A 12,895-nucleotide genomic window follows, 5' to 3' on the forward strand; every position below is an offset into this window, starting at 1 on the left:
TTCTTGCATTTTCTTACATAGTAAATTGTAAAATTACATTGCATATAGTAAAATTTTCAAATAAACCTTTAGCCCAGGAATGACATGCTGCGACAGTGTTTACTTTTTTGGCAAGTGAATGAAGTACTTCTGAAAGCAGTAAAATTTTCCACGCAAGCAACGAAAGACATGTAGAGTTGAATAAAAGAATTCCTCAAGGCTGTACACTTTCATGAGTAAGGTAAGGGAATGGGCAAAGAATTAAGGATTAGGTAGGGAAAGGTGAGTTACTAAAAAAAAAGTTTCCAAAAATATGAAGAACCTAGCGTTATTTAAAAAAGAAAAGACCTCAGCAGAAACTTATTCTTCAGAGCAAATATAGGAGGTGTGTCAGAGCAAGTGCTTGGATTTTCATTTTTTTTTAAATTTTACTTTTCAACGGCATGATTGCAGTAAAAATCGATAGTGGTTGGCATAATAGGAATGTTTACAAACCTGAGTATGTGTGTGCGTACATTAAACCTACAAGGAAATTTGCTTCTTAGGCAAATCGGCTACGCACACGAGAGCACATTAGTGTTTTCCTGCCAAAGAAATGAAGGAACTCACAAGATTTCTTAAAGCAACCACAAGGAAGCAAATAGTGTACATACCATCAGGTAACTTCCTCAATACATTGACCACGTCAGATAATTCAAGAGAGAGCTCATCTGGCTGCTGAGCCAGGTACTGATGGATAGCAGCAACTTGGGGACAGTCCCATTCCTCGTAGACTTGCTCATCAGGATTTTCAGATGATGCTGGAGTGAATGCTTCCAGCCACCTTTCCTTCTCAGACTCTTGGGATGATGACAAAACCTATATTACCCATAAAAGATTTATTTATTATAATTCACAGACTTAGATAGCTTAAACTAGAGGAATGTGCACATAAATAAATGAAGAATTAAAATAAAAGATGATCCTTACCATTTCCACAGTTCTTTTCTCATGATTCTGCAGCATAGAAAGCAGAAAAATGTTCTTTCCACCCTCAGAAAAATATTTTTGAGGCAGTTGCTGCAGACTAGTTGGGGCTCCTACACTATCAAGGCCACCAGCTACAATTTCAACAAGATTTCTTGGGCAGAAGTCCAACACAAGGTAATGCTCTTCACTGAAATACATTAAAAAAGGCTGTATTAACTCAAAAATGGTGAAAATTTTCAGAGAAAAACAATCATTTGGTATTACTACTCTCTGTCTAAATTGCACCAAAAAATTTTCAAACATAACACCACGTGGCCAAGGAAATGAACCATTGAATCAACACAGTCATAACTCAAAAATAAATTGTTAAAAAGATTGATCATTAAGGACATCACAAAAACAAGCTAGCAAAATATGTAAGGGTAATAGTACAGGGGAAAATTTCTTGATAAGTTAACTCAAATATTATTACACCATTGGCCACGAGGGGAATGCATTTTTAACAACGTAAATCACACCACAGAAAAAAACATCTTATAGCATATGAATACTGATAAGCAAAGCAATATTAAAATAAATACTAAATCATGTACTGTGAATATACTCTCACATTTGGAACCCTGTACACACTAAAACATAATAAAATTTTACAAGCAAATACCTAAATTTCAGCAATAGCATAAACAATGGTAATGCAACTATTGCTGGGAGCTAGGTTCCTCATTAGCTTGGTATTGCTGCCTACCTGCTTTGCTCAATCAAAGCTTTTAATCCAAGGTGTAAGCCCCTTAATTGAAACAACGTGGTGTTATGTAGATGTTTGAAAAATTTTTGGTGCAATTTAGACAGAGAGTAGTAATACCAAAATTTTTTTTGAACTGCCCAACAATGGCTCCCAAATTTTGAAACCTTTAACTTATCTCTCAAAACACCACCGTGAAAATGATGAGAGTACATAATATGTAGTGACTTTCCTATCTTCCACAATTCACCCAACTGGTTTTTTGACACTTATTGTGATATTATCCAAGGAACAACTCCAAACTTTTTGGGAGTGGGTATCGCATACATACATGTTCACGAGAGATTCACCACCACTACCCCTTCCTCCATTTTGGCATTCAATGACTATTCCTCTACCTCAACATCATCACAATCCAAATCAACTTACCCCCACCTAACCATTCAAGTGTACCCTCTTTCATTTAGCCCCCACCATTAACTTGTATAAATGTGACACTACTCACCCCCAAAAAAATTTGAAGTTGTACCCTTGAAAATAAACTTACCTTAAACCTTGATAATAACCTAAATAATACCCTTGATAAGTGATAATGCACAATTAATTGTTGAAACAGGTTGGGTGAATAAATGTTGAGTAGAAAAATTACTAAATCATAATTACTCATGGTAGAACAAAAAACACAGTACAGTTTCATAACCTTTACAGAGCTGTTGACCAGTTCCGATAACTATACCGTCATTCTCAAGACAAATAGAAAGATGGAATACAATATCAAGTCTTATATATGTATATCCAACAACAGAAAGAGGGGGAAGATGGGATGATGGTAGGGGGGTAGGGAGAGGGTCAAAACATAAAAGTATAACAGCGAGAAGGGAAGAGTGGAGAGAAGGTCAGGTGGTGATGAGGTTAATGTGGAGAGAGGGAGGATTGGCAAGGAAGAAGTCAGATTTTAAAACAGTTGACAAGAATTGAGAACATTTTTGGTCAGTTCCCATTCAACTGTAAATTACTCCAGGTGGAATTCCAAAAAATTGAGCCAGCAACTTTATTTAGCAAATTCTTTGAATTGTCAGCATGAAAAATCTTACCTTTTCTTTTTTGCAATGACCAAAAGGTCAGTGAAGAGGAACAAAAAGAGTGGTTGCTTGACCATCTTGCGACCAAAGGTTAGTTTGCTGGTCGAAATGGATGCTGGGCCACCACCTTGCACAGCAGCAATGGAAGACACGGACGACACAGCCGGTGTTGAGGCAACACCGAGCAGACTAGAAGGATCATCACGCCAATGCAAGTGAATAAGCTCTCCCTTCCTAACCAACCATCTGCCACCAGTCACAAGGGAGAGAGGCCCCACTTCTCTAAAGTCCAACTGTTTACTCAGAGTTTTCATCTCTTCAAGACGTTCAGCATGCCTCGCACCCTCATTGCAATCTTGTACAACCTACAAGGAACATTTACAAATAAAATTATGAACACAGTATTCATTGTTTCTTTCCCTCCACATTCTTCTCACCTAGGACCAAATGGGTCTAACATTTAACCTCAGTAAATTAGTACAGGAATCAAGGAACCTGAATTATATAGCATCCTGTGCAGAATTCCACAAAAGGTGCTTGGTTTGATTTCCATAATTCCGGGGAATTGTTCCTTTGGTATTTAATAAGAAAAACATAGCTATAGCATTTATGGTAACACAATTTTCAAGGTGAAGCCAATATGAGTGATAATACAACCACATATTGCAGAAAAGATTTTAGGGTCTTCCATATCACTAATTTACACATAAACTGAATGCATCACTTGTTAATCACTTATTAATCACTTATAATAAAATAAAAAAAATGGAATCAGAAGAACCTTTAACACATGTATATGAAAAAGCAAAAACTTTCAAAGAACTCAGAATAAACTACAATTGTAATAATTATTTAATTCTGCACATATAATCAATTAAAAGAAGAAAATTAAACTTCAAAGGTTTATTAACCTTGAATACTTTGTTCCTGAAATTTTACCATCATAGTCACATAAAAAATAAGAACACATATACAAGACATATGCAATTAAATATGTAGCAACACCAGGCTAAGGAGGATATCATGTAGGAAAATGGGACACTCGTACAGGGCAGCTTAGTAAAATTTTCACTGGGGCACCTATTGGCTGTCATGTAAGCATATACAAATGAGGCATGGTGGCAGGCTGACGGCTTGACATCTGTCTTAGCCGACTCCACCAAATTACCTATATTAGAATGTCAAATGGTAAAATTTTCTCCTCCTTAAGCAACGGAGCTACAGTGTACAGGACACTCAGGTGCGATATCATTTTTCAACTGCGTCTAGATCCCTGGTGGTCCCAAGGCTTGGAAATAAGGCACAAAGTGGACCATGGTTCAATAATGTATAGAGAAGATGATTATACATATGTAATTTTTTGATGCAATGTTAACATTTCTTGTTGAAACGCATAAAAAATAAGCTTAACACCACTCCATGGTCGAAGTTTAGATGGGTTTTATCCTTATTAGTTAAGGCTATTACTACAGTAATGCATCCAAGAGGACTTCTCCAAGAAAATTGACTCATAATGGCATTAGCGAGAATACGAGCACTTGCTAGACATGAATTATTTCCCTGTGCTATTCCATATGGATCAACCAATGCAAATAAAATCACTCACTAAAGCCCTACACTCGCTACAGGCTGTACTTTTCATAGTGGACTTATAATATAAAACGAAAAATATCAGGCCAACCTGGTGTGCAGTCCATGAAGTGCTTCCCAAACAGCCACTGTTATGTTTACCAAAGAAGACAGGGAAATACCCCCTCTCATCATACCCTCACACACAGAAAGGATGAGAAATAAGGCTCGATTTAATACTCTCACATTAGAAAAGTCAATAGTGTAGTCAAGTAGTAAAAAGCCAAGTATGGCATTATGTTCTGGGGAAATTCAAGTATAGCCAGCAAAGCATTCTCTGCCCAGAAACAAGCTGTTAAAGCATATTCCAAGTCCCAATCCGTACCCCAGGAAAACCGCTATTTACCAAAGCCCGTATACTGACTCTGCCCTGTATCTATATCCTATCCTGTGTTTGTTTTGTCAAAGAAAATCCTGATAAATTTCCACTTAACTCCGTATTCCATGATCACTCCACCCGCTCCAAAAATGACATACACACTAGTCAGCATTCATATTCCCTATTTGCAAAAGGAGCTCACCACTCGGCCTCAAAACTTTACAATAAACTACCTAACAGCATTCCAGCTATTAACTCTCCTGATGCGTTCAAAAGGAGAGTCAAAGAGTTACTAATTAATAAATGTTATTATGATATAAAAGACTTTTTAAATTATTATTCTTTTGTTAAATAATTATGGTGTATCTTTGTCTATTGCTTTTAAAGTTGAAATTCAAACTAAATAATAAAGGAATTATGTAGGTGGTATATCGTTGTATACGTACCTGAAACATTGTAACTTATGTCTTTGTCCCATCTGTATGCTTTTGACGTAACCATGCATGTATAAGCCAATGGTGAAATAAATATATAATTATTATTATATAATACAAATGTCAAAAAAGTAGCCAACAAACCTTATTTAGAGTCGCAAGAGCCACCTGGCATGCTCCATACTTTGAATCTTCCTTTGACATTCGCCTCAAGATGGCATCCACAAGAAGAGGAAGTCGAGTCACCCTTTGCATGGGAAGCATGAGGAAGGAGTGTAACGAAAGTGATTGGCACACTGGATGACTCTCAATGGTGTTGATCACTTCCAAAAACTGAGGGGATTTCCTAAATGATTAAATAAATATGAATTAGAAGACAAGCAGAGGTTGAAAAATTTATTTGAAACACAACCATTGATTACATGAATAGGGTTGTTCACTCAAACCCAAAATCATAAGTAAAAAAAAAATCATTAGATGGAAGGGAGAGACACAAATAAAAAAATGCTCATTCAGGCATTCTCTTGTAAGTTCAAAATAAGAAAATTTCAAAGTTGCAACCTATTTTTTATGAAATGGAGATATTACAATTTAAGCCCAGTTACTCATTCAGAGAATTAAATATTGAAGGAAGGCAACCCTCAGGAGATTGAAGACAATAACAAACCATTTGAGGCTGTTTTGAAAGGCGCGAGTGTAACTGAAAAAAGGTGAGCCATTCAACAGAAGTCAGTCAGTTCATCAAAATATCAGTGAAAGGAATATGACCACCAATTTTTTGCCAGCTTGAGAAATAGGTGATTGATAAAAAAAAAGAAAAAAAAAGGGATTCCCTTTATTTTTAAAACACAATCTGAATGAAGCATTAAAAAAATGGTGGACAAGCCCTTTTCCATTGTAGATAAAGAGATGCAGAAAAACTGGATTGAATTATACAATTCATGAGAATAAAAGCCCTCCAAGCAGAAAATCAAGCAATGGTGTGACGGAGTTGCAGAACAAAAATAAAGGCTTTGGAAAGGTGTAGCATTACTTATGTATTATCACTAAACCACCAAGACCCAGTGTTTACTCTTAGCATCAATCACTGCATAAAGATAAAAAACCTGCCTCTTGTGGCTTCAGAAGATGGATGCACAAAAAAAACAGCTAACAAGGCAGTGCATTTTTGAGCTTTTTTTGATAGGTTTAAAGGAGTGTAAGCAACCATGATATGTCCTAACATTGAGATAAAATATATTCAAATAAAAATAAATAAATTTGAAGAGTTGTATCATAGTAATGATTAAATCAGTTTTAAGACATGATAATATCTCTATCAACACTGGTGATGTAACACAAAGATAGCAAATTGATGAAAACAGAACACCCAATAAGCAAGTGAAGCCTTAATCTCTGTGGCACTAGTAGGTTATATGTATACATAATTTTGAAAGAATGAAAAACTAATTCTCAAATGCATAGATGGAAATTAATGAAATATTTATGCATAAACTTACTTCAACCGATGCAGTGTTCTGTCCAGGTGAACTTGATTGGAACAATAATTAACATACACACTAAAATGCTTCTCTGCATGACGACGAATTATGTCACAGATGTCAAGAAGTAATATATCATCTTGCCAACACCGTTCCAATTCCGCCATGAATCTCTCAGAGCACATTTTGACTGAAAAAGAATAAAAATATTATTGAATCATTCAATAAAAGCAGCCAGAACAATCCTTCAAATAACTAAATCCTATATTCTTAACAAAATACAATGAAATACCAAATATATGTTCCGTGATGGGGAGAGGAAAATTGGATAGAATTAAAACAATGCTGGATTGATCAAAAACTATCACCGGAAAAGAATGAGTCACATACTACATAAGATTTGTAAGCAAATCAGAAATGTAAGAAAAAACTAAATGAAACAATAGGGTGGTTTCCTATTATTTTTTTATAACCTAAATTGAAAGATTATTACTCCTGGAGTGCCCATTTCACGATCTTAGATTTTCGAATGACGATATCTATTTTTTGCGAATAAACGAAAAGTGAAAAATTTCAAGCGCGCGAAAATGCGACGGGTAAGTATGAATGCCGGGAAGACTCCATGTGACGTCATTCTGGTTTCCGCTGCCGCAAGTGAGGTGACCTTGGGGCGAGGCTCTGAGCGCTGATACGACGCTGGATGCTAGCAGGTAGCGCTTGGCTTAAATAAGGATTATTATTCCCCTATCAAATGAAGAGAACTTTCCGAACTTAGGTATTTTTAATGTGTGATTATTAAGAGATGTTTCCCTGAGCTCTGTGCCTCATGCATGCATTGGTAATCTCAGACCATGTAAAACTCCTATCTACTTGTATAGAAACTAGGTCCCTGTGACCCCACGTGGAGTGGAATTGCATGGGTGCTAATCTGGCCTTTTTCAAATGAGGTTAAAATTGACCGTTGCCATTCGTCTAAGCTGGGATTTCTAAAACCAAATAATTTGTATATTATGAACACACTAATGGTGGGTAACGAATCGCAATCAATGCCTTTCGTTTTCTTTGATGAAGGAAACTACCCTATTATTCCTAGGAATAAATTCTAAAGTAATTGCAGAGAAGAAGGGACACTGCCATCCACGAGTACATTGAATAAATCAATAAATTATGCATGGAATAGCTAACAAAATGAACAAAACAAAATAAATAAAAAACAAACCAACAATTACCTGGCATGATATTTGAAAACAAGACATCTCTATCACTAACACTCAGCAAATTCTCATCTTTCAAACTTGGAGATTCAACAAAGTGGGAGACAAGGATATTTAGGGACTTCAAGTATGATGCTTCCGATGTCACAACTTCAAATTTTGCCTCTTGGATTTTTCTTTGGTGTGAGTTGAACGTATCTGTAACAGAAAAATTTTACAACATTGAGAATGATGCGACCATATTACAGTATTTTTTTCCATACAGTAACTACTCCTCAAAAATAGTTTTACCTAATAGGCCACTAGCAAGAACTTCAGGAATCTGACACCAAAGGGTCCTGCAGCCTTCTTTGTGTCGAACAAGATCCATTGCCTTGGGACGGGGAGATGGCTGCTTTTCCAACTTAATCTTTCCTATTTCTTCATAACCATCAGAATCGTACTCCTGGGAAATGTCTCTTGTTACTTTCTGAGGGAAAAATGAAAAAAAATAGTAATGAAACAGTACACAATAGTGTCAATTCATTTATGTTTACACAATATAAATACATCAATTCTTCTCAATAATTCAGGAAGATAAATAACTTGTTCTACAAGATGCACTAGAAAAGAATATCAGAGAAGAGAACAGCAAGTGTAGGTTGGTAACTGAAGACATTCAGGCCCTTCATGGCAATCATTATATTCTATTGGGATGATTACGTAAGACATATGACCATAGGGTGGTCCTTATTTTTCGAATTTTTGAATTTCTTTGGGGACGCCCCCTCATTTTATGCCAAACGGTGTAAAAACATATCCTGTAAATATTATTGCAATTGGATAATGGGAAAACGTGCCACATCGCACTCAAAGTGGAGAAATTTTGGTATTTTTGTCTGTTTTTCGGATACGAATGGCGATAAGAAAGCGCTGGTATTTTTCAACTGATTTTCTATGGTAACTAACAATACACTGGACATTTAGAATTCTGCTCCTAAAATATTTTCCAATTGTGATCAGTGGTTCCCGAGATACGGCCCCAAGAGTGAGCGCACCCCACCCCAGTCAGACATTTTTGGTGGAATGCGGGTTGCATACGCTAAACATTTGTTGATCATTCTCACTCATCGTAAAACATTACAATTCTTTAGATAAACTTTAAAATTCGTCAATATAACCTTTAATGCTATATTTATCACTGTTTATTGCCAAAAAGGGCTATTATTTGGACTTGGAGTGATTTATTCTCCATAGGTTTTGAAATATTTAAACCAGAGGAACATTAGTGTCCGACGACTTCCCGATCTTCGCATCAAAGACACTTTTTAAAACCAGCTTGTATATGTAGCACTGGCATGGTAGAATTTGGAAATGGAAATTATAAACGCCGATCAAATTTATTAATTGGTCATTGTGAGAACATACTGTTGGCTATAAGTTGCCATGCAACGGACAGGTGCTAAGGTTTCTTTTCTATTACTTTCTTCATGTAATTTTAAATTTGCGAGCTTGTTCTTGGTTTCCATAGAAAGAAAAGGAAGTTTTTTTGGGAGAAAATGCAATAATTTCAGAAGAGAATCGGTGTTTACCAATCAAGCTCAGATCAGTCTGGCTGGCTTGATTTACGTTGGTAATCAGAGCGGTCTAAAGATCGGTTTGAGAGTGGGCCAAGTGATCTCACTTTGGAAACCAGTCTGAAAGAGCTGACTTGGGCAACCTGAGAGTCCAACAAATCTAGCTGGCTTAGCTGAGTTGCACATAGAAATTCTTCTTCGTCATCCTATGACTATGTACTTGCATTCACAAGTGCACTGTTTTTTTGTGCAAAATCATCCATGGCACTCAGTTTTGTTATAAATTGAGACAAAAATGTACATAGGTGGTTTTGATCATTCAAAAATTACTTATCCAATCGCTATTATTGAAATGGCCGGCAACAAAAACTTCCGGACTATCACCTCCCTTGACCTCGCCTCACACTCCAATGAAGAACATTTATGATGAATCTTCTATTTTGACATTAAGATGGAAACTGGCTGTGAAAATTCCCTAACAATGGCAAATAATCTCTGTTGGTGTTCTCTTTGCCTATGATTCACTAGTACCCAATAACGGTTCAAATTTGCCATGAACAGTGACTGGCCATGATGATAAAACATTTCTTCTATTCATATAGGTATTCTACCTTCTCTAATTACATACTCAGAAATTACATTAACTACACTCGACAGATAGACTTACTTTAAACAGAAGGAAGACAAAATTGATAGGAGAAGATTGATATGTTTAACACATGTTGAAATTTATTAAAATTAAAATTTAAAAATTGCCATCTCATTAATGGAATCTAATATACACAAAAATGGGAAAAAAAGGAGTGCATAAGAGATTTTCTGATCACAAGAAAATATGAAATGACTATTCATCTATTTTGGCAACAATAACAGCTATCTGGTTTAATCCAGGCTTGAGAGATTCATTATCAAAGATAAGCTATGATGAAAAAAGAGAAAATGTAGTTACCTCAGCAATGGAAGCTGTATAAAACTGATAAAGAGGTTGATCTGTAAACTGCCCATGGACAACGCTACCTTCAGGACTGGCAACAGCAGATGAAGAGGAATCACTGGTATCAGTATGTCTACCGCTATCTGTAATTGAATTAAGTATAAAACATTGGCAAGGAAACTCAAACTGGAATCAATAGTAATACTAAAGATTACATGCAATAAATTTACATATCTGAAATTATCTTGGTATCGAAAACCTTTCTAAATAACAAGCAAAAAAGGGAATTGCAAATGGTGCACTCGGTAAAAAAATAGCCCTAAGAAATAAAGAAATAATTATAATGAAATTATTTTCTCTCATTATGAACTCCTGAACTTGAGCAAATGCAACATCTTACCTTGCATATTTTGCGAATTTTTGGCAGGCCAAAGACCAATATCAGCATACCAAGATGCTGTTGAAATTCTGTTCTCCTTGTTTTTCTTATTTACTGAAAGTAGAATAATTATTTTCAGAACTAAGCAAAAGTTGAAAAGCATGCTAAAAACTGATAAAGTTTGTATACAAGAAAAATCAAACTTAATTACTTTCCCCACGCTCAGTAGCAGGCAACTTCATTAATTTTCACAAATGGAACATAGAAGAATTCAAAATTCTGTAATATCATTTGAAATAAGGGAAATCTTAATAAGACGAGGTCCAACAGGTAAAACAAAGGTACTGATAAGCCATGGTCCAGAGCTCGGATAAATCATGGTGCCTTGTTAAGAATATTTGACACTTTTCATTTTTTAAATCTATTGTCCATTTTGGCATTTATTGTAATATTTCACTCCTTGATTGAGAAAATCCACTTTAACATAGCATTAAAATTACAAAGATGCTATCGAGCTTAAATATTTTGCTCAAGTTTTTAGTCAACTGACAATTTTTTTTTTACATTTTCCCAAGTTTACTTAAGAAATCCGGAACTAAGGCAAATTTGATTGATCATTGTGTGTTATTCATACTGTTATTTCTCTCCTTTCCACAAATTCACTTTCACTGGGCAACCAATTTCACCACCTCTTAACATGAAAAAGTAGATAGAGCATAATGAAATTACAAAGAATCCATTGGATGAGAGAGACAAAAAAAATTGGTAGAAAAAAGGATGACAAAGAGAATTTACACTAAGACACCAGAAAACAGGAGACCAACATAGAAGCCATTGGAAAGATAGAGAGATGATGAAAGAGAAGACATAACGAATGTATTTCAGTAATTAGAAAGCAGGAGACATGAGACAGGCAATGATTGTAGGCAAGACCATATTCATTGAAAGGTTTGTAGTGCCTATTGACAGAGGAGAGACAATTACACTATGAAATCATAAAATCAAACGTTGTAAGCCTTCCCACTGGTGTGTGCCTTGTCACAGTGTGGAGGCTTGTAAGCCCCAGTGAGTCAAAGAGCTATGCTGGAAGTAGTTTCACTAGTGGTAGGGACTCCATTGCCGGATTGATCGAAGGTGTAAAGTCAGACTAAAACATACCCACAGTATTAACCCAGGCTGGTAACCTATTTAAAGGCATTAAAGGATAATATCTCAGAGTAACTCTACTAAGTCTCAGATTGGGATTGATTTAACTGAAATGATCCACTCGCTGAAAATGTTCCTGAGAGGAAAAAAGATGATCTGGACGCGGGCAGAAGGAAACATAAACAAGCCTCAGAGGAGGGGTGGAGGCAAACGAAAAGTAGGAAGCAAACAAAGAGAACTTACCATGCTCATCAAGGGAACCAGCACGTTGAAGGCTTGCATCGTCCATATCAGTGTACCATGACGTGGTGGGGGAAGACCGGTTGAATGCATATGGCGATGACGATGAGGAGGAAGATGAAGCAGTTGAGGGAGGAGCATAAGTGAGATTTGAGTTGGAAGGCAATGGCAAACAGCTCCTGATGTCCCCGTTCTGAGCCACATAATTGTTTGGGGGAGGAGGCGGAGGCCCCCTTGGCCTCATCGATAACCTTCTATTCCCAGACGGCTTCTTCTTATCTTCCTCCGAATTTTTTGATTTATTGATCATGTCTTCCCCAGATATGCTCCATCGGATATTTTCTGATGTCCTGCAAGCATTAAGAGTTATGACCACATTAAAAAAAGCACATCATATTAAGATACATGCAATACCACAAATTTCATGCAGTGATTTATCAACTTTCCATGCAAGAAATTCAAGGTCTTCAGGCAAAAAAAAAAAGATCAGAACATCAAGAATGTCATGAATCTATATTTCCTCTAAAGTGATCAATAATTTGGATGCTCATATCAAAAAGAAATCATGCAATATGCTCTTTAACCCTTACATATGCCACATGTCCCAAATTTTTTAATTCTATCAAATTTAATTGACAAAGTCAATGATTTGATGGTTTGTACGCAATGAAGTACATAATAGGTATTTGTCATCAAAGTTTAGACACTTTTTATAACATTATTAGTTTTTGTATATAATCCATGCGGCTTTTTGCAATGATAGCAGGACAACGTATACCAATACCATAATC

General features: G+C 36.0%; 1 protein-coding gene across 5 annotated transcripts in view; it reads right to left on the minus strand.

Moving 5' to 3' along the window:
* The window catches only part of LOC124159476, a 333,447-nt gene that overhangs the window by 1,883 nt on the left and 318,669 nt on the right, over positions 1–12,895 (minus strand). For all 5 annotated transcript variants that reach the window (XM_046535302.1, XM_046535301.1, XM_046535304.1 and 2 more), the window contains 10 exons: positions 12,108–12,454; positions 10,740–10,832; positions 10,355–10,482; positions 8,141–8,318; positions 7,865–8,047; positions 6,654–6,825; positions 5,299–5,500; positions 2,785–3,137; positions 949–1,135; positions 633–837 (listed from right to left, as the gene is read on the minus strand). In XM_046535302.1, coding sequence (XP_046391258.1) covers positions 633–837; positions 949–1,135; positions 2,785–3,137; positions 5,299–5,500; positions 6,654–6,825; positions 7,865–8,047; positions 8,141–8,318; positions 10,355–10,482; positions 10,740–10,832; positions 12,108–12,454 — 2,048 coding nt within the window. The remainder of the gene's footprint in view (positions 1–632; positions 838–948; positions 1,136–2,784; positions 3,138–5,298; positions 5,501–6,653; positions 6,826–7,864; positions 8,048–8,140; positions 8,319–10,354; positions 10,483–10,739; positions 10,833–12,107; positions 12,455–12,895) is intronic.

Source organism: Ischnura elegans, chromosome 5 (assembly GCF_921293095.1).
Source record: "Ischnura elegans chromosome 5, ioIscEleg1.1, whole genome shotgun sequence".
Classification (NCBI taxonomy): Eukaryota; Metazoa; Arthropoda; class Insecta; order Odonata; family Coenagrionidae; genus Ischnura; species Ischnura elegans.